The sequence below is a fragment of the Galleria mellonella genome, unplaced genomic scaffold (assembly GCF_026898425.1).
Source record: "Galleria mellonella isolate WM207_F2 unplaced genomic scaffold, CSIRO_AGI_GalMel_v1 utg133, whole genome shotgun sequence".
Lineage (NCBI taxonomy): Eukaryota > Metazoa > Arthropoda > Insecta > Lepidoptera > Pyralidae > Galleria > Galleria mellonella.
In genome coordinates this window covers 4,139,202-4,161,789 of record NW_026441990.1, presented here as the reverse complement: position 1 = coordinate 4,161,789, position 22,588 = coordinate 4,139,202, and the positions used below count along the sequence as shown (strand labels likewise).

General features: G+C 32.2%; 1 protein-coding gene across 9 annotated transcripts in view; it reads right to left on the bottom strand.

The window, feature by feature from the left end:
• Nucleotides 1-22,588, bottom strand: part of LOC113511282 (dystonin) — a 372,284-nt gene that overhangs the window by 193,219 nt on the left and 156,477 nt on the right. For 5 of the 9 annotated variants that reach the window (XM_052903181.1, XM_052903175.1, XM_052903174.1 and 2 more), the window contains 3 exons: nucleotides 14,199-14,260; nucleotides 2,266-2,283; nucleotides 826-888 (listed from right to left, as the gene is read on the bottom strand). In XM_052903181.1, the coding sequence (XP_052759141.1) occupies nucleotides 826-888; nucleotides 2,266-2,283; nucleotides 14,199-14,260 (143 nt within the window). The remainder of the gene's footprint in view (nucleotides 1-825; nucleotides 889-2,265; nucleotides 2,284-14,198; nucleotides 14,261-22,588) is intronic. The other 4 variants (XM_052903184.1, XM_052903179.1, XM_052903182.1 and 1 more) reach the window with 1 other exon arrangement.

Sequence of the window (22,588 nt, the reverse complement as noted above, 5' to 3'; positions counted from 1 at the left end):
CGAGTATAAGCCAATAACGACAACTGACAGAACGTAGAATAAACCAGTACCTTACGATAGTATTATTATTCATTATTATTAATATAACGTATTTGTTATCGACGATAAAAATAAAAAATTTATTACTTTACAGATTATTTACAGAGAAAATGGTATATCTAAATGATTAAATTAATGATTTCTATGCATAATTTATCACGTCACTCGGAATTCTAAATGATATTCGAGAAAACTTTTGACACAAGAACGTTTTGGTAGTTATTAGTTTCGTGTTGGTTCTATTTTATTTTTGTGACGATTGAAACTACTATTTTTTTTTTTAAACCATAATCTTGTTTCTTCCGAAGCAATGTCTATTTGTAGAATCATGATAAGATTTTCGAAATATGTGTATGTTAAATGATTTTATAAATATTTATTAATAATATTGCAAGTGTATAAAATTAATTGAACATTGAGGATTACATTAAAGATTTTTTACAACAAACGTTCATTTACAATATCATATCATAATTTTATTATAGATTTAATATAACAAAAATATTCAGTCGTTTATTGAAATTGCCATTTTCTTTTTTGTTACGAAGCATAAACTCTTCTTAAGACTTCTCAAGTCATAAATAGGTTGCGATTTTTGCAACTTTTGCAAAATTTTCGAAAATACCAAAACTGATTTCCGAGTATTTCTGGATTGCAGATAAATGTCATTATTTCGTCATAGACGTAGAATACTGACGGATCTGACAAAGATTACATATAAAGATCCGTCAGTATTCTACGACTATGACGATTTCTAGGTCTGGTTTATTCCACATCAAAACTTACTTGTTGCGGTGGACAACACGGCTGGTTGTTCACGATCTCACAGACGTGCAACCTCGTATAAGTCTGTCCGAGCAGCGTGGGGAGAAAATACAATAACACCTGGGTAAGAATCCGCCAACATTACTAACAATGTCAAGAAGATCTCAAACTTTGGGCTCTAGATAAACTGTGATATAAGGATAAAAGTATATAATTCAATAACAGTATATAACTTTGGGGATCGAAGTTAATCTAGTAAACATCACCGATACTTTTTCATAATGAAATGTTTTGTTACATACTACTACTAAATATAGTCTGTTTTGATAATTCTTTATGAAAATGTAACCAAGTTTTGTTGAAATTGACACAAAAATACTTTCTAAATGAAATTAGTAACGGATTGAAATATTTAATAAAACAATCTACTGTTTTATGATCTGGTCAATTATTCCTTTGTTTACATTTTTATTCATTTTTATTGTGTGATGTTGGACGCCTCTGGTGTCAAAAATTCCTAAGCTGGGTTCGTTTTTGAATTTAGGAGACAAGTTACGTTTATGTAATATTTTCCTATGAATTCATGGTCCTGACACTAGTCACTATGTTTGGTGTATATATAAGTATGTAACATCCTATTTGAAGCAAGATAGAATAGAAGAGAAGATCGGAAATGATAAACATGCTATGACTATGATCTGCTAAGGAAAGATTCCAAAAGTCCATCATTTAGAAGGAATGTAATATTGATGAATATGCAAAGATGAATTTCATGAATATGACATCAATACTGAAAAGAAACTAACAGAAGCACATACAGTAAACTTCAAATTTAAGAATTTGAGCCGAGATATTTATAAACAAAATGTAATAAAATGTAAATGTATCCTATTAACATAGATTGGATAGTACCTACTCTTCATTTATATGAAATAACATTAGATTATATATATGAGTGTCTCCACAGAAATGCTTCGAGAAAAACGGGTCAACAATTTCATACAATTTTGCGTGAAAAATAGTTATAAGTGATTCCTTTACAACTTCTATATTTATTTTGTTTTGTAAATTCTGCATCCCTTTAATGAATAAACACTCATTTTATTTATTAAATAATAGTCAAGATATTCAGTTAGTCAGCTAATTTGACAATGGGCTGACAAAAATTAGACCCGTTTTTGAGGCTCGATATGGATCTATATAATCTAAGGAAATAACTTTCAGATTGTGACAATCTGAAAGTTATTTCCTAAAAATTAAAATAAATTGCTAAACATTTCTCATACAGTTTTAGCGTCGGTGGCGCCAACTAGTGGTACTCATTCTGAATTCGTAAACTTATAACAATAGATTGATATCGAGTGTGATTAAAAAAAAATACTCCATGAATGAAAGAATGAATGAAGGACGAAAGTAAAAAAAGGGAATTAAATTAATAAAATTGCCGTGTATAGTACAAACCTTAACATATTTCCAGTGCTGCTCCAAATCCAAAGAAAAGCGATGAAAAAGACAAATTTATAACAATTGGTGATTGGTTTAATAAAGAGTGTACAATAAATTTTATACAGATATTTCAATTCAAATGTTATTTATTTATTATTATTTATTTATTTATTCATTAGTACATGTATGTGTACAAGGCGGATTTAATGCTAAAAGCATTCTCTCCCAACCATATATAGATATTGTATAATACATAATATTTTATTTAAGATATCAAAAGATTAATTCAATATTTTTTTCACAATAATATATTTGAGAAAAAATATTGAATAAGTTTTTTTAAACTTATATAAAAAAAATACTATAGAACACCAACATAATAATAATAAAAAAATACTCCTCAAATGACAGCATTACTATAATATGTGGATTAGTAATAAATGTATTATCGTATTTTCAACCGACTTCAAAAAAGAGGTTTTCAATTCGGTTATATTTTTTTATGTTTGTAACCTCATAACTCCATCAGTTGTAAATCAATTTTGAAAATTCTTTCAGTAAATTCGATTCAGTAGTTTAGTTTTAAAATAGAAATACCTTGTATTGACACAATTGCAATCGTTTTTAATTTTTGTGGAACACAATCTAGATAAATGATAGCAAATTAAAAAGTCGGTATTATTTCGAATTAGATAATTTAATATTATAATATTAACATATTTTAAGTTTCAATGAAATAAATCTGATAAATTAAATGCGATTATCAAGACTTATCTGAACAGGTAGCACAAAGTAGCATTATTGTCAAATTTGATATCTATAGATATCATCACATTGGTATTCGTAATATTACCTATTACTTTTCCTTTACACATGCGGTGATGACCCATACTTATCAGTGCAATGTTTATTGTTATAGAAACACTTCCAGTATGTGGCACGTCTAGTGATCTTAATTCAGTGTAGTTTTACATCTGTGTTTAGGTTGCTATGGTAACTAGATGTTCATAAATCGTCATAGTCGTAGAATACTGACGGATCTGACAAAGATTACATATAAAGATCCGTCAGTATTCTACGACTATGACGATATAATTGTTGATTATTAGATAAAATATATTATTCTTTGCTGATTATCTTTATTTTTATTTATTCTCTTTATTGCAGTAAAGTTGTTTTTACACTTTACTAAAATATGATAGTAACTAATGTTGCCACTCTTAAATAAATAAATAAATATTATTATTATATATATTATATATAATAATATTATTTAATTAATATTAATATTATTATTATATATATTATATATTATAATATTATTATATATATTTATTAATTTTTTATACCTTTTATAAAATTAAATAAATTTAGTTAAAGTGAATTTTATGTTGTTGTTATTAATTAAAAAAAAAACCTGTATAATTTTTTAAATATAAGTATCAATTATTAAGCTGTCACAAGTCACTATTTACCTGTCATTTACACAATCCCTAACTTAAAATGCTTTTTTGTCGATGAACATAAAACTACATAAAGTCCATGTAATTACGTAGTCCAACTACGTGGCACCTTTGCGGTCTATGTACGTTGTTTCCTTTGTGGGATAAAATGTTAAATTATTTTACTAAGCAATAAGGCAATGTTTATAAGATTGAAGCTTCCAATATGAAGAACAAACGCATCACAAATGCTCCTCGACAGGAGTCCGCTGACTCATCTCACTGGATATGATTACTAACAAACATTAATATGCTGTTGCAATCACCTTCTGGCCCCCTTTTAAAGATATGTTACATGCGGTTGGTGATTAATTAATTTCTAAGAATAATTTCCAATTAGATACGCGAAAGATTAGACGTCTGGACGATCTGAGGCGACAAAGTATGTTACTCAAATACTCACATCAATTGTTCAACGACCTATGGGATTTTTTGAGTTCAAATCCTTTTATATTTATAATCCTACTAGTTTTGACCTGCGACTTCCTTCGTATAACCGGGATATGTTTACTAATCCGAATAAAAGTAACCTGTACTTTCTCCATCATGTATGTATTTATTTATTTATTTAAAGGAACACCAACAGCATATTGCATTATAACATATAGGTATAACAAACATTAAATACAATACAATATTAATGCACACGCCTATTATAGGTATTCACAGCATTCACTTTAACATAGTTATACAGTGCGAGAAAATGAAGTAACAATTATAATGAATTAAATAACACTAGTAGTAGTAGTTTATTAATATAACTAATGTAATTGTTTTTTTGTTAAGAAAAAAACAAAATTGCTTCAATGCAAATGGTAGAAAATTCTAAATTTGTCTTCTAAAAATAAAACTGTTTAGTTCTAAAACAGTATTCGGTGGTCAATGCACTATTACCGTAAAATTTATAATACACTTGCCATATAAATAACTCCACGTCGGTATAGTAGGCCGAGTTCAAGGTTCGATTGTACTGAATTCAATTCCCATTAGAGTAATCTTTTAATTTATTTTAAACTAGCGTTCCGGCCCGACTTTGCACGGACAGAACGCGATCAGCGAGTAACATATGCTATACTTGTATATTATTATATTTTCGAAAATTCTATCTACCCGTGTGAAACCGGGTTGGAGCGCTAGTTAATACTATAAACGCGAAAGTCTGAAAAATTGGATGAATATATGAATGAATGGATGTTTGTTACTCTTTCATGCAAATATTACTAAAGTGATTTAAATTAAATTTTGTACACCGGTAAGTTATGTCCTAAATTTAGTGCACACTTATATACTGATCCTTTATGTACACATGAGCAACGCCGCGGGAAATAACTAGTAAAAAGTGAAGCTTTTTATCAGTGGTAATAACGGAAGGCTCGCATCAAACAACTCCATTTTCCTCACCCATATTCTATGTATTTTATATATTTTTAAGATTTTAACTAAATACACTTACAAATAACACATAGCAATAAATAGCATAGTAGGTAGCACAATTAAATAAATTTTGTATTCCAGATTCTGGTGAAAAGTGTGAACAATATTTAAATATTATGTACCATCCTTTATAGCACGTTTTAAACAAAATAAGGCTGTTTGTATTTGTAAATAAATGTGAATTGAAATGAGTTTGTAAAATTATATAAACTACCTAAACAAGCTCGTTCAGCTTTGCTGTCCCGTACCTCTCACGAGTTTAGCTTGCCACTGCTTACAAGTTACTTCAGGGTCGACAATGTACAAGTGACATCCCTAGTGTTGCAGGTGTCCATAGACTATAGTGACTGTTTAGAGACAGATTGTACTTTTTTTTAATTTATTATCACAAAAATACAGAGTTACAGAAATTATGTTATATTACATTAGCATTCAGAAACCCAGAGGGAGACTTTGTATAAAAGTCGATTGCTTGGGTACCTCTGTTCCATTCGTGTTTCAATCGTGAAGCAGCTGTGTTTGCATGGTTGTGTTTCGATTTAAAGGTTGGGATATGGCGTGAATTTACTGGGTACAGAGGAATAACACCTGAGTCCTCAGGAATGGCAACGTATGGGGGGTATCATGGGCGAAACAGTATACTCTGTTATGTCCATGGTACTGCTCATGTCTATAGGCGACGGTTAGCACTTTCCATCAGGTGGGCCGTCAGGTTGTTTGTCATTCTAAGTCGTATAAAAAAAAAAACCTTTGTAGTAAAATTTAAAAAAAAAAGTATGACGATATCGTGTATAGATGACGAAGAACTCCACAATGACCCACACGTGGGCGGGTGTCATCTCGGGATATACAACCTCATATGGCGCCACGCACAGGCGACGGCCATAAACAAAATTTTCCGCCCACCGTGAACCGAACTTAACCGATTATGTCATACTAGTGGTAAATGAATAATAATACTGTAGTTTTAGTACGATCAACATCACTGAACGGTTAAAAAGTTTATAATATAAATTTGCATTCTACAAAAATAAAACTAACTGCAATCACGGAAAAATGATATTGACTTAAAAGCAAAAGTGAGTGAATCGATTTTGATCAAATTTCTTTTTATTTATTTATTCTTTAATAACCACATTACAAAAAATAGTACAAAAGGCGGATTCAAAGCTATAGCATATATAGCATTCTCTCCCAGTAAACGTTTGGCATAACAGAAATGTAATTATGCATTATAAAATTTAAATGTGTTGTAAATAAACAGTTATATGGTACAAATCTAACAATAAATCCTTTCAGATAAAAAAGAATTTTCCGGGTCGATTTATAAATGGATGGAGTTATACAAATATAAAGCATTTGAAAACCATAACCAATAATTTAAGAACCTCTCCATTTTATGAAGCCGGTTAAAAATCCCTATATCCCATATATATATATATATATATATATATATATATATATATATATATATATATATATATATATATATATATATATATATATATATATATATATATATATATATATATAACATATGTATCCTATACCCCAATGACACATTACGTATGGATGTGATTTACAAACTGACTTCAAAAAACAAAATATTGATAAAAAATATAAGGTATTGATCAATATTATATTGAGTAAATAAGATTTATTTCTGACTTATCGCTATGCACCACCTACTAGGCGCCTGTACATGTATGCAAATACCTCCTCAGTAGCATTTCATCAGCTCAGCGTTTATCTCTGATGACTAAGTAGCCCTGGCATAAAACGCATCGAATGTTTACATTATGAGTCACGCGACGATAACAGGCTTTGTTCCATGGTGTGGTAGGACTATAGGATGTATAAAATGATATTTGCATAACACATGGGAAGTTGTAAACTATTGCAGAGAAAATTTATAATTATAATATACTAGGCTTTATCCGCGACTTCGTCTGAGTGATCGGGAAAAAGCCCGTGTCCTTTTTCATTCCATACGAAATTTTATAATGATTGTTTCAGCAGTTAATACCTCTCAAAGAAACATAACAAACAAAAAACTCATATTTTTCACATATATAATATTAATAAAAGGTTTTATTTATACGCGGGTGAAACCGCGGATCACAGGTAGTGTTATAAATGTTTAAAAGTTTATTACTAGGCATGGGTGATAAGGATACCGATGCGATATCTATATATTGGATTCCTTTGGGCATTAATGATGGAAATAAGGTCATTTCGATATCGCCCATATCGGTCGGTAATCTATTTTCGAATATGTTAAGTTTGTTATCCAATATTATTTTTTGGATAACATACTTTTAACATATTCATTATTGGACCAGTATATAAGATATTGTAACTAAAGTACATAGACATATATTACCTATCCCTATTCATTATGTCTTAGCGACACAACAGCTTTACCACTTGTCAGTAAATTTGGTATGCACGTAATATTTAATACGTACGAACGTAACCTTCGTTCCAATAATACTCTCCAATTATCTTTCCCCTCTCACCGTACTGGTTACGCTTCAAACTCTTTTCTCCTACATTCTTCACGACTCTGGAACGCGCTTCTTGATGCCATTAAGAGACTACCGACTAAACCGTCTTTCAAAAAAAGCGTTCACTGTCACTTTTTATCTTTATCCGAGCAGTAAGTGCTTTATATTATTCCCAAATTCGTGTATAATATAGTATATATCATATATGTGTAAGTATATTTGTTATTCATATATATTTATTCGTTTATATATGTAATTTTAGTATGTATGTATATCAATAATTAGTAGTACCGCATTCGAGTATTCTGACACTTCCCTATGGTTGACTGGGAGAGAATGCTTTTAGCATTAAGTCCGCCATGTACACATATTTGTACTAATGAAAATAAATATTTGGGATGGCGAAGAATCTGCTTTTATGTCAGTCAGTTAAGATCAATATATTTCGGTTACACGGACAAAGTCAAGGTTAAAACTAGTATCATATTATTATTATTACAATTAACATGCGGGTCTTTTCAGGCAGAAAAACCTGTGACATTGCGACCACTCCATGATCGTTCGTGCTCGCCCTTTTTTTAAAGTTCGCTGCTAATTCCTATTAGTGAAAAGAATTCAAAGATGCTCTTTGTAGCGATGTTTTTATTTCCTCAGGATATAAAGTATATTAAATTAATTATATTTTTTTATACGACTTAGAATGGCAAACAAGCTGACGGCCCACCTGATGGAAAGTGGTAACCGTCGCCTATAGACATGAGCAGTACCATGGACATTACAGAGTATACTGTTTCGCCCATGATACCCCTCATGCGTTGCAATTCCTGAGAATTCAGATGTTATTCCTCTGTACCCTGTAAATTCACTGCTATATCCCTTCAAACCGAAACACAGCCATGCAAACACAACTTTTTCACGGTAGAAATAATAATATTTTAATATAACATTTAATAATTTATTTCTATTTCGATGTTTCTCATACACAAAGCATGCTGTGGTTGCCTCTAAATGTAAGAACAGTTAGCCCACTAGTGTGGGGGGAAAGGGATTATTAGTAATAAGACCTAACAGGCCCATTACTAGCAATATACCCTCCTAACAGGTCGACCTCCACGCGGTTCCCCCTGGAAACTATCGTTTTTGACGAATTCATCACAATAGGCTAACTGACCTCCCTTTCCACTGTCACCTAATATATCACTGGTGCCCCGCCAGTGTATACCGTTAGCGCAGGCGGGGTTACCATACCATTGAAATTCATTAAAAAAACCACTAGTGTATTGTATTATAATGTTTCCCTGTATTTTATGGTGATCCTATAAATAAATAAATACAATATTTATTAAATATTAAATGCAATAAAAAATTTAAAATATTTTCAATGACTCAATTATATAACAATTAATCGTATAGCAAAAACATAAAATCACCCACACGTTTTGGGCGAAAACAAGAGTTACTTTCATTTAAATATCTCGCTATCTGATACCACAATACGCTCGTATCTTTTTCGCATATGCCTGTAACACTTTTATATACAAAGGGGTTTCTGTCTGTCTGTGAGTCACCGCCTTTTGATCTTTGTGTTGTTGTGTTACATACACTTTACGAGTATAAGCCGATAGCCCCTGTAGCAGATAATATTGTATCGCTTAATGTAAAGGAGTCATTGTAATTTCAAGATATTCCGAAAGTTCAAGATATTCCGTCATCGCGGTCATTAATTTTTTTTTATACAATTTAGAATGGCAAACAAGCTGACGGCCCACCTGATGGAAAGTGGTAACCGTCGCCTATAGATATGGGCAATACCATGGACATTACCGAGTAGGTATACTATTTCGTCCATTATACCCCCCATGCGTTGCCATTCCTGAGGACTCAGGTGTTATTCCTCCGTACCCAGTAATTTCACGCCATATCCCACCCGTCAAACCGAAACACAGCTATGCAAACACAACTGCTTCACGGTAGAAACACGAATGGGACAGAGGTACCCAAGCAATCGACTTTTGTACAAAGTCTCCCTCTAGTTAAATACATACTTAGTTTAAGTACAGTTATGGTTAATGATTAGTTTTTTTTAATTAATAAAATGTAAGCTGAATGGTTATATTCAAATAATCTGCCTTATTGTAAACCATTATGTGGACTATGGACACCTGTAACACTAGAGTTGTATTTGAGTGTTTTGTCGACTTTGAAGATATGCTTAGGTTTTTTTTTAATGGATAATAATGGAATGGTAACTCCGCCTGCGCTATTGGTTTACACTGATGATAGGTGAGGATGAAGCAAGTCAGCCCACCGTGACGAATCTAACAATAAATCAACCACGATGATTTCCAGGGAGAACCACGAGGAGGTCGACCTGACAGGGTATATTGCTAACAATGGGCTAATAATCCTCATTACTAAAAACATATATATCTATAGAATTGATTACTACGCCCTTTGTTAATACTCCCATACTCAGTCTCTATGTAACTATATCTAGAATAGAAATAGTTGGGGGAAAAGGGATTGTTAGTAATGAGGCCTAAGAGGCCCCATTGCTAGCAAAATACCCTACCGGTCGAACTCCACGCGGTTCCCACTGGAAACCATCGTGGTTAATTATTAATGAATTCGTCACGACGGACCAATTGACCTGTTTTATCGTCACCTTCACTGGTGCCCCGCCAGCGTATATCGATAGCGTAGATAGTGGGATATGACAATAAATAGTTCGCGCTATCGGTATACGCTGGCAGGTCACCAGTGAAGGATGATAGGTGATGATAGGTAACAATGAAAGCAGGTTAGTTAGCCCATCATGATGATAGCCCATCTAAAATTCAGCACGATGGTTTCCAGGGGAAACCACGTGAAGGTCGATTTAACAGAATATATTGCTAGCATTGGGACTGGTAGGCTGCATTACTGACAATCCCTCCCCCCCCCACCGCATTACAGGGCTTAGTAGCATGACGTATAATGCGTGTCGCAGTACATTTCTGTTCATGTCTATAGGCGAGCATTACTACTTTCATCAGGTGGTTTTATTATTTTTATTAGGTAAGCCGTCAATTGATATGTCATTCTAAGTTGCATAAAAAACCATGTAATATTTCAAAGTGACTAAACTCACTTGATTATACCTCTTACTTAAAATTCTCATCCTACCGTAAAGACTAACAAAATAATGTTTTGTTTGATAACAGGCAAGCAGACAAAGGAAATTTGCGGAATGTTAACACATCCGCGGTTATTTATGTTTGTACAGACAGACGGACTAATGTATATTTGATATTCGCGTGCCTACATATCCTTTGTGCCTCTGTTTGTTTATGAATCGTTTTAAAATGTAGAACCTTCCATTATTTTATCACCACAATCTTAATGGTGTGGCAGTTTAACATACTGTGGGTTCGATAACTGCACAGTACATATTATGTACTCATGATTTGTTTATTTTGGCTTTGACTCTTTTTTGTGGCTATTACATGATCCTGAACCGATTTTTACGATTCTTTTTGCAAAGAATAGTTGTAGTATTGGAGGGTATCAAGTTACAAATAATACACTATTGGAGGTAACTAAATATAAAATGTCAGACAGTGTAACCGACCAGTAAACTAGTAATGGTAACCTTGCATTTTTATTTCGATTTCTCTGGACATACAGTAAAATAGTATAAATATCTCCTGTAATAGTCACATATTAAATTTGTGACATTCTTAAATTTTTGTATAGGTATATGGATGGTAATTAAATAAAATCCATAAATAAATAAGATAAATTCAGATATTTAATCTAAATAGGACCTTTTAAAAAAATAAATTAAATGCATGGAAAATAGACATCTGAGAAAAATTATGAAGAATCCATAATTACATTGGTCTGGTGAAATCTATCTTTAAGGAAATACTGGATTTTTTATACAACTTAAAATGGCAAATAAGCTAACGGTCTACATAATGGAAGTAGTATCCATCGCTTAAAGAATGAACAGCACCATGGACAACCCAGATTGTAACAATCATGCATTGCCATTCCTAAGTCTTAAGGTTTTATGTTACCGTACTTTCACTGTCATATTTCACCCTTCAAACACACCATGCAAACATGTTAAATTCACTGCAGAACCACGAGTGAAGGAGAGGTAGAACTTTATTCTTTCGTCCCTCAGGTAATGCATACAAAGATGCAACCAAGACTTTATAAGCTTGCACTTTGTATCACGATTCATAAACACTTATCATTATTCAATACGCCTATACATTTTATGGAGATGTCACGACTGTCCATCATTCACGTTTATTTGATGAGCAGTGTCAATATTGAAGATTTATTGTACACGATCCTGTTACAAATCAACTTAGGTCTAATGTAGAACTAATTCTCAATCGCAACATTGTCCGCATCATATCAGCCTGTCCACTGCCTTCCCCATAAAGGGAGTTTTGCTAGTAGATGCCACGTTTCGGAGGCGGATTGCCAACCGTGGTTGGGCTTGGGGATGTTATCAAAAAGGATGGGTGGTCCAATCTATGCAGGGCACACGGCAGGAGGAATTGTCATTCCATTATCATCCATTAAAAAATATAAGTAAAAAAAAATACAAAAGAATAAAAAAGATAGGGTGAGTAGTGCAAGAAGTTTTCTTAAGTGTCGGCAATGTACACGTGATACTCTTGGCGTCCATACGATATGAGAACCGTTTATCAGACGTGCCGTAAGTGGTATGTTTGTTTTTCTTTTATGCAACGTAGAATGGCAAACAAGCTGACTGACTTCCTGGTGAAAAGTGTTAACTGTCACTTATAGAGAGTACCGAGGGTATAACAAAGTATACCGTGTCGCTCATGATACCCCCCATGTGTTGCCATTCTTGAGAACTAAGATGTTATGTCTCTGTACCCTGTAAATTCAATGCCATATCCCACCCTTTAAAATACACACATATATATAAACAGATTATAGACAGAGACACAGATATATAAACACAACTGTTTCATGGCAGAAATACGAATGGAAAAGAAGTACCTAAGCAGAGGACTTATGTACAAAATTTGCCTCTGGTTTGCTACCATCATGATATAAAAAGTTGCCGCGTGGACCCGAAATGGGTCAGCCCTTCCTTCCCTGTGGATATCTTAAGAGGCAACTAAGAGAACATAATAGTCGAGTCTCAACCTAACTGCGGTTGCCAAACCACCTGCTAAACATGGCAACTACTGGCAAAACCCTCTAATAGGGAGAAGTCAATATTCAGCAGTGGATTGCAATGGCCGATATGATTATTATCATGGTATAAAAAAGCCAGGTCGCCTAATTATATATATATATATATATATATATATATATATATATATATATATATATATATATATATATATATATATATATATATGTAATTTTTTATTTTGTCACTATCGTGGTATAAAAAAAGTAGGGATATTTAAATAGTAAGTGACGATATTATGTGATTTTTGTTATCTCTTGTCCAAGAATGTCAAAAGCGGGTTACCACTGGCGTTCTCACACATTTGACCATTTCTAGGTCACCACAATTGGCTTTTATTTCTACATCACTTTAATTTAATTGATTGATTCCAATGATGGGCATGAGTTAAAATTGCTTCGGTCTGCGAGTAAGTACTGGCGTCATTTTATCGAATGAAACATGAATACCTACTTATATGTATTTTCATTAGTTATAAAATAAATATAAAAAAGAGATGACAATTTAAGATTTTATTCAATTCTATTAATATCCTATGATAAATGAGAAAGTTTGTAACAATGTAACTCTTTAACGTAAAAACTACTAAGCGAATTTGAATGAAATTTAGTACACGAGTAGGTTATATCCTAAGTACTAAGATACTTTATGTGCCAATTCACAAATAAACAAACCGTGAGATACAGCTAGTAAAAAATAAAAATGTTTACCGATATAACAAGGATTTTAAAAAAATTTATCATTTTATATAATTGTGAAGGCAATATAATAGATAATATAAATACTAAACTAGTATTAATATCGTATAAATAATAAATTGAAATAATACAAATACGTACAATGTATAACGTTCTCTTTTTTGAAGTCGGTCGAAAAAATGGGAGTTGAATATCTATTTTTATCGAGTTATGTGTTTTAATAAAATATCTGTTATTACTAATGTAAATAATGACAATTAAATAAATTTATCTATTTAATTGGTTTTTCTACTTCTAAAATCTACGCGCTATTATGAAATATCAAGGAACCGTTTCATTTTAAACCGTCAAAAACTTACACCCTTCAGCGCAAAACCTTTCGAAAATAATATGAAGTTGTTCTAAAGGTTTCATTTACGATAAATTGCATACACTAACTGTGAATCGAATAGACTCCAGAAGAGAATCGAATAGTAACGTATAGTTTAAATCCATTTTAATCTCAAAGCAACTTGTGACAGCTTATTATGAGATTATGACTAATATACTATTAAACATAAGTATTAAAAAGACACAATACCTTAACCAGGTGTTTGTTGACCCACTTTGTGAACGTCTTCTTCTGTATGGCATCTCTTTCATCTGCAAAAAAAAAAAGAGATAAATAATAATATTAATATTCAAAAATTATAGTTGTTTGAGGTCAATGATATCTCTATCAATGTGGTGAAATTTTGATTTAATAATAACTGACGATATACACCATATGGTTTCGGTATAGAATGAACCACCCCTTCCTTTCCCATAGGTGTCGTAAGAGGCGACTAAGGGAACTTATTGGTAAAAAAATGGGTAGTAGCGTTCCTTTTTAAACATCCTCACAGCGTAACTGCGGTTGCTAATCCGCCTGTCACGCGTGGCACCTACTGACAAATTCTTCCAATGAAGAGAGGCCTATGTTCAGCATTGGACAGTTAACGGACGACATGGTAACATCTGATGCCTTAATAGTCGTCAAGAAGAATAACTCCAGTAACAGTAAGTCCAGTACGTAGAAGTATAATAAACCGAAAAAGCGATAGTAAATATTCATAAAACTGAGAAATTTTCTCTAAGATCCAAACTATGTTAATGCAGAATTTTTCCTTTTTCAATAAAAATTGTAAAAATTGATAATTGTACTTTATGCAACTGTATGTCACTTGTATTGTCTAATTAACATTTTTATGTTTGTGGTGTAATAAAGAATTATTATTAAAACTTGAAACTTAATATTATTTATCTACTTATCTTTACGCCAAGTACTTTGTGATGTAGGCAGAGATAACTGATTGATAAAGACCTTTATCTTAATATATAATACATTGATATGTATTTAAATAAACTTAATCAGAAGAACTTGAGTAAGAATTGTAAATATTTTTAATATTTTTTTTTTATTTGGTCTTTAAAAGAAAATCTATCGAAAAATCAATACAAACTTGAATACATACTCTTTTAAAATAGTAATTAAGAAATGTTTATATCATCTAACGATAACAAAATCAGAGAACTGCACTATAATAGTATTAAATATATTTAATAAGTAGTACTATATACTTAATAAGTAATAAATAGTAATATTCTATACTGGCTTTAAATAAAAAAAAAAAATTTCACTGACCGGGATAAAAAGTAGTTTATAATCTTCCCATACAAATTTGTATAGTGATTGTTTAAGCCGCTAAGGCACCATACGGTAACAAACAAACATACTCACATTCATAATATTAATTACGACTACTATAACAAGGAAAGGCTATAACTCAATAGAACCAGTTCCAATACCGAAGCAGTAGCTTAGTCAAATAAATTAAATTATAAAAATAAAACATTAAAACATAGGTTTTTAAATTTATATATTAATTGAACACACTTCAATTCTGAATAGGTTAACATAATTTATAACATTATTTGACATTTTAATGCATTAGGATGATTCTATAAATTGTTAGGTGAAAGATTAAATAAATGGTCGATAAATATTAAATCCACAAGATAAAACATGTTTGTGTGTTTGAATATATACTCGTTTTCTATTTTGTAGAATATGATCGAAAATATGTTTTTTTTTTATAGTTTTATATTTTATATATTTATATAACATTTTAAGTATTTCTTTTTATTTTATGTGTTTGCTTTTAATGAATTACTCAAGCTGTGCACATGATGTGATTGGATTATAACCTAGCCGAATCACAAATGTAACTATTGCTTAAGTTTTTTATGGTTGTGATCTGTTTTATGTGCCAATAAAATTAAATAAAAAAAAATAAATGTAATATCTGGAACTATTAAACTGGTTTTAAAAATTTTTACACTAATATCAACTCTATCAATATTTTTTTTAAATATTTATTGGTACTAAAGAGTATCTATCTATCTATCTATCAAACATCATTTCATAGTTAATCCTGTATAATATTATAAATGCAGAAAATTTTAAGGATGGATGGGTGTTTTTTTTTTTTTATACAACATAGAATGGCAAACAAGCTGACGGCCCACCTGGTGGTGGTGTTTGTTACTCTTCTACGCAAAAAGTACTGAACGGACTTGAATTAGGGGTGGGTAATTTTTTTTATACAACTTAGAATGGCAAACAAGCTGACGACCCACCTGATGGAAAGTGGTAACCGTCGCCTATAGACATGAGCAGTAACATGGAGATAACAGAGTATACTGTTTCGCCCATGATACCCCCCATGCGTTGCCATTCCTGAGGACTCAGGTGTTATTCCTCTGTACCCTATAAATTCACGCCATATCCCACCCTTTATACCGAAACACAGCCATGCAAACACAACTGCTTCACGGTAGAAACACGAATGGGACAGAGGTACCCAGTAACTTAGTACACAGGATATTTTATGTGTTATTTTACAGTGGTGAAGTCACGGGACACTGATAGCTTAAACTAGATTTCTCATAAAAATGTCGGTAACACAATAAAATAGGACAATAGATCTACGCGGTTAAGTCGTGAGAAATATAAAATAATGAAGCTAATCTTTATTTCTTCGGTTACTTATCCATAAACGTGGTACCAAACAGGCAAATACGATGTAATCGAGCCGTCGCCGTTAACTGCTAAGAATAATTAAAAAAAAAAAACTGCTATTCAAACCGTAGGAGAATGGGCTAAGGTATCGTGTAACCAACAATGCAATCGATTCGGAAACCTCGTTCTTTCAGAAGTAGGTTGAAAATACCGACGATGACTAGAATGATTGTTAATTTTACGTTTTAATAAAAACAAAGCAAAAAAGTACAAGTATTTGGAGTCAAGAGTTAAGTCCGCATGACCGGATTATGTTTTTTTTTCTTATGTGTGAAAATGGTATGGTAACCCCGCCTACGCTAACGGGATACGCTGGCGGAGCACCAGTGAAGGGTGATAGATGAGAATGAAAACAGGCCAGTTAGCCCATCATGATGAATTCATCAGGAATTAACCATGATAGTTTCCAGGGGGAATCGCGAGGAGGTCGACCTGGTTGGGTATATTGCTAGCAATAGGATTCTCAGTTTCCATTACTAACAATCCCTTTCCCCCCAACCGGATTATGTTCACTAACCGGGATAAAATAATATAACCTTAAGCTTTCTTCATCCCTTATAGTAGGGGAGCACGGGGGAATTGGCGCCACTTAAGCTAAAACTTAAATAACTTTTTGTATAAATCACTTTTTATTTTAATTTTTTCTTTTAATTATAATGTAACTAATCAGGCTTATCCTGTTAATATAGAAATTAAAAAAAACCTACTTAAAATGAAAATAATTCTTACTTAAAAAAAAAGTAACATTGGCTCCCATTGCCAAGAGTACGGGGTAATTAGAACCAGAAATAGGGGCAATAAGATCCATCGGGGTAATGGTAACCACATTAACAATATGTAACAAAATATTGTATAATTAAACATTTTCCTCATGTGTTTATAAACTAAACTTATTCTCATTCAAAATACAATTATATTATCTTTAGGAACATGCAAAATTATAGATAATTATATGTAATTAAAAACAATTATCGCCTCATACAAAAATCACAAACATAATTTTTGGCAGAATCACTACCTGAATATTGGGCATGTGTATATCATACATTGTGATTTTAATCATATTTTTTGATTTGAGATATAGGTCACATTCGCGATTGTATGCTTTTTTTAGAGGACCAAAAAATGTTATATCTAGAGGCTGCAAACGATGCGAGGAGTGTGGTGGTGTAGACAACATGTTGATGTAGTTAGCTTTGCAAAATTCATATGCTTCTAAAGTGGAGTGGCTGTTATTATTATCTAGAATAAGCAATATTTTGTTTTCCTTACTCGGTTTTACAAACATTTTGAAATGTTGCAACCATTTAAAAAATAGATTTTCATTTGTCCATCCATTTTTTGAACAATCGTAAATTACACCCGGAGGACCATCTTTCTCTAAAAGAGGAGAATGACGTTGTCTCGGATATATAAACATAGGAGGCACATAAACGCCAGAAGCACTCATTGCACAAACAACAGTGACTGTCTTTCCTCTCTCCCAAGAAGTGACAGTACCAACTCGTTTTTGACCTGTTTTTGCTAAAATTGTTCCTGGTTTCTGCACTGTAGACACTCCCGTCTCATCTACATTAAATATTTGGTGCGCTGCATCATTATTTTTTATCATTAGTTCCTCAAGATTTTTGGAAAATAATTCTACTTCTACTCTGTTAAATCCCTCAATTCTGTTAATACTAGTTGACTCAGGTTTGCGAACACTGATATTAGTATTTCTTTTCAAAAATCCTTTAAGCCAGTCTGGTCCCGCACATTTAAGTTCCTTATTAAAATTATGAGATATCTTCAACTGTTCAGCACACTCGTATGCTAATTTTCTAAATTTCATGGAGTCTAAGCCGTAAAAAAGATTCGACATGTGAATGAGATGATCAGCCAAAATTTGTTTTTGAGTTGGAGAAAATATTGGTTTCCTTCCGAGACGAGGATTGGTTTGTACTGCTCTGCGATACCTTTTTTGCAAAGTACTATATGGAATATTAAACCCTTGGGCAGCCTTATGCAGAGATATTCCATCTTCATTGACTCTCTTGATAGCACGGTATAGTAACCAGATTCCACTGATATTTATCCGTAATCCTATCTTGTTTTCAAGGCATCTGAAATAAAACTACAAGAAATGAAGTGGGTAATGAGAGCCATTCGACTCCCATTTCCCCAAATACTCATTTTTAGGTTTTCATATAATTGTCAAAATACAATTGCTTATTTACATAAATTAACTTTTTTATACGACACTCTAATGATAAATCTATAAGATAAAAGAAGCAATACTAATAATAAAATAAATTAAAAACTCACAATTTGTCCTTGAATGTTGTCAAAAATTAGATGAATAGCTTAAAAAACTGACGTGCTATTTATTTGTGTACTAAAAGTCAACTAAACGGTGACACAACGAGGCATATGCACCCCTCCTGCGTCCTTTTGTAATACGTTAAAACAAAACAGGGTCTAAATTGTCAAGAAGCATGTAAACTAGAGTAACTCCCATTACCCTGTGGCTCTGATTCCCCCGTGCTCCCCTACGTGTATATCAAATCTAATAGTGATTGATTAAACCGTTAATGCACTATAAGGTAACAAATAAAAAAACTTTACAACTACATTTATACATTTATACAATATTCGTAAAAATTGTCGATATAACGAAGTTTCGTCAAAAAATCACAACACTAGCAGTCAATTATAATTAAACATCGTGTCCTACAAAAAAATCGATTTAAATTATGACAAAAACTAGTTATTTCGATCTAAAATCTATACTTCTGATCCGATTTTGATATTTCTATGGAACCAACCAATAAAAAAAAAAAAATTCCAAATTTAAAACTAATGGAGTTATGAGGTAACAAACATTGAAAAAATACAACCGAATTTAGAATCTCTTTCTTTTTGATATTTCTTGTGGAAAATTATTGTTCGAAACATTTAGAAGAATTAATTAATACACAAAATATTACTGTCTACTATCTTAAAAGGGTATCAAATTATAATCATTTAGCGGGGAAACCGCTTCATTAGAAGAACTAGATCTGCCTAGATCTCATTTCAGGATAGAGAGTTGGAACATTTATCATTCAGCCGATTCACCGTACCACTTGGCTCAAGACGATCGGCCTACATACTCGAACCACACTGCAATACTGTTAGACGTATTTAAATTTAAGTACACACTTTATTGCAAGAGCGAATTGTCAATTTAAATTTGAACGAACTAGTGCAGCGATTCCTGGAGTGGTCTCCGTGGAAAAATTAAAGCAGTTCTTCGAATTAATGACATTTCTATTACAGACACATTTAAAAGCATACTATAAACTTCCTTATGAGCGTGTCAAGCAGTCCGCTTTAAATATCTAAGTCATTTACTAGAGTGAAACTTTGTACAAAAGTCGTTTGCTTGGGTACTTTTATTCCATTCGTGTTTCAATCGTGAAGCATTTGTGACCAAAATACATCCATTTAATGGGTGTGTTTCGGTTTGAAGGGTATGTAATGGCAATGTATTTGCAAGATACAGAGGCATAACACCTTAGTGCTCAGGAATAGCGACACATGGGGGTATCATGGGCGAAATAATATACTCTGTTATGTCATGGTACATCTTCCATCCATCACACTTTCCATCAGGTGGACCATCAGCTTGTTTGCCATTTAAAGTTGCATAAAAAAGGTCGTATTTTACATTAAAACTTACATTGTGATTCGAGAGTGGTTTCTTTAAATTATACTCGTCGCTTTGTTTACGAGAATTAGAAAAAAAAAACTATCATTAATGTTACATTAATGTTATAAATGTGGCGCCATGTGGTCTCGGCATGGAATTGGATACCCCTTCCTTTTCCGTGGGTATCATAAAAAGCGACTAAGGGAACTTAATCGTCAAGGGATGGGCAGCGACGCCCTTCTTGAAACATCACCAAAAGCCTAACTGCGTTTGCCAATCCACTTACCAAACGTTGCAACTATTGGCAAAATCCCCCAAGAAGGGGGGAGGTCAACAAGGGAAGAGGTCTATGTTCAGCAGTGGAGAGTTAATGGCTGATATATTAACGATGATGATGATGATGATGATACCCTTAAAAGATTAGGATCCATTTGGGAACTAAAACAATGTTATACCGTTCTCTCTACACTTGCCTTCTCTAATACGACTGACAGCTATCGTTGTTATGACATGTTCGAATTTAAAGTACATATTTTATGGCCAATACTATGTGTCTCGAGTGGTTTTAGAAATAAATTGGTAATATTTATTATTATAGTATGTTATTTAATCATAAGTGGCGATTTTAAGAACTAGTTCACTAGTTCATATTGGTATCGCGATAAAATGAACTTTATTGCATTTCTCATAGGAAATAGACGCCTAATATGTAGTTATTAAAGTATTTTTAATGTAATGAATCTACGAAACATGTTTGTGATGTATGAAGTTGCTTTTTTATGGAGAAAAGTTAGGCTTTATTTATTAATACCTGTTGTATAAAGACATAAAAAAATATCGACAAAAATAGTTACGAAAACCTTAAATTATTGGCGAATTTAGTCTATCCATATTTATGGGATATTTCAAAAACGTATTTAAAGTTCTTCAGGATCGGTAATGTGCACCTGACAACCCTAGTATTAATTTTAATTTCAAAATCAAACTATTAAAACCGATTTCGTTATAATTTCAATGATACCAATCCGAAAGTATAATCCCTTAAAATAAAAAAAAAGTCAGTTTATAACAGAGTTATGAAGTAATAAAAATATTAATATACAATCGAAACCAGAAACCTTCCTTTTTTAAAGTCGGTTGAAAAGCGCGCGTAATCGCGTAACATGATTATAGACAATTCAAAACAATTGATGAGTATCATCTTTTGAAAATCACTTCAAAACTTCACTCTTTTTTGAAGTCGGTTGAGAAATATGCAGCCATTGTTTAGCAATTGCGTTAGGTAAAGAAAAAACAACGGTCAACAAATTAATTGCGACACAACAAACATATCTGCGTTCTAATAACATTTATTGTTAGACACACGTAGCACGTGTCAACGGAACCATAGATAAAACAATAATACTTGAATTACTTTTTACAACAACGAAGTACGTAATATACGACGAAATTAAATAGTCGAGCCGGGTGAACGAACTCCGGTGTTGATCGATAACGTTCTAATCCGGTCTATTAATACTCTACTATTTTAGCATGCAAACATTGAACGTTGCCAAATAGTTGCGAATCGGAAGTAGAGATGTAGTCACTACTTTTTATTAGTTCAGAAAGATTTGAAAATTTCACATTTTCTTCTTATTTGTAAAAACGTCAAAAATCTCATAAATCTATTTTAGCTATTGAACTGGTTTTTCTTTTTATAAGCACAAAATTTTTAATTTGAAAGAAAGTGACAAAATAATATTAAAATATGTTTGTATGTTTAATATTTTATAAATGAAAGGGTTAATGTATACGTTATGTTTACGACTCGAATTGAAGTTGTGGATAGATATAAATCGACAATTAGCGTTGTAGAAAACGTAATTACGATTAACCCAATAGTTTTACTAACACAACTATCATTTACTAAAACAGTGGCTTAATTCCATGCCTTTATGTATCACATTCAATTTAAACAAATATTATTTCAAATTTCAATTGTTATAAAATAATATGGGATCAATACAGAAATAAACTTCGAATTGGCGAAGATACCTGAGTCCTTATAAATGGCAACGCATGGGGGGTATCATGGGCGAAACAGTATACTCTGTTATGTCCATAGTACTGCTCATGTCTATAGGCGACGGTTACCACTTACCATCAGGTGGACCGTCAGCTTTTTTGCTATTCTAAGTTGTATAAAAAAAATATCGTG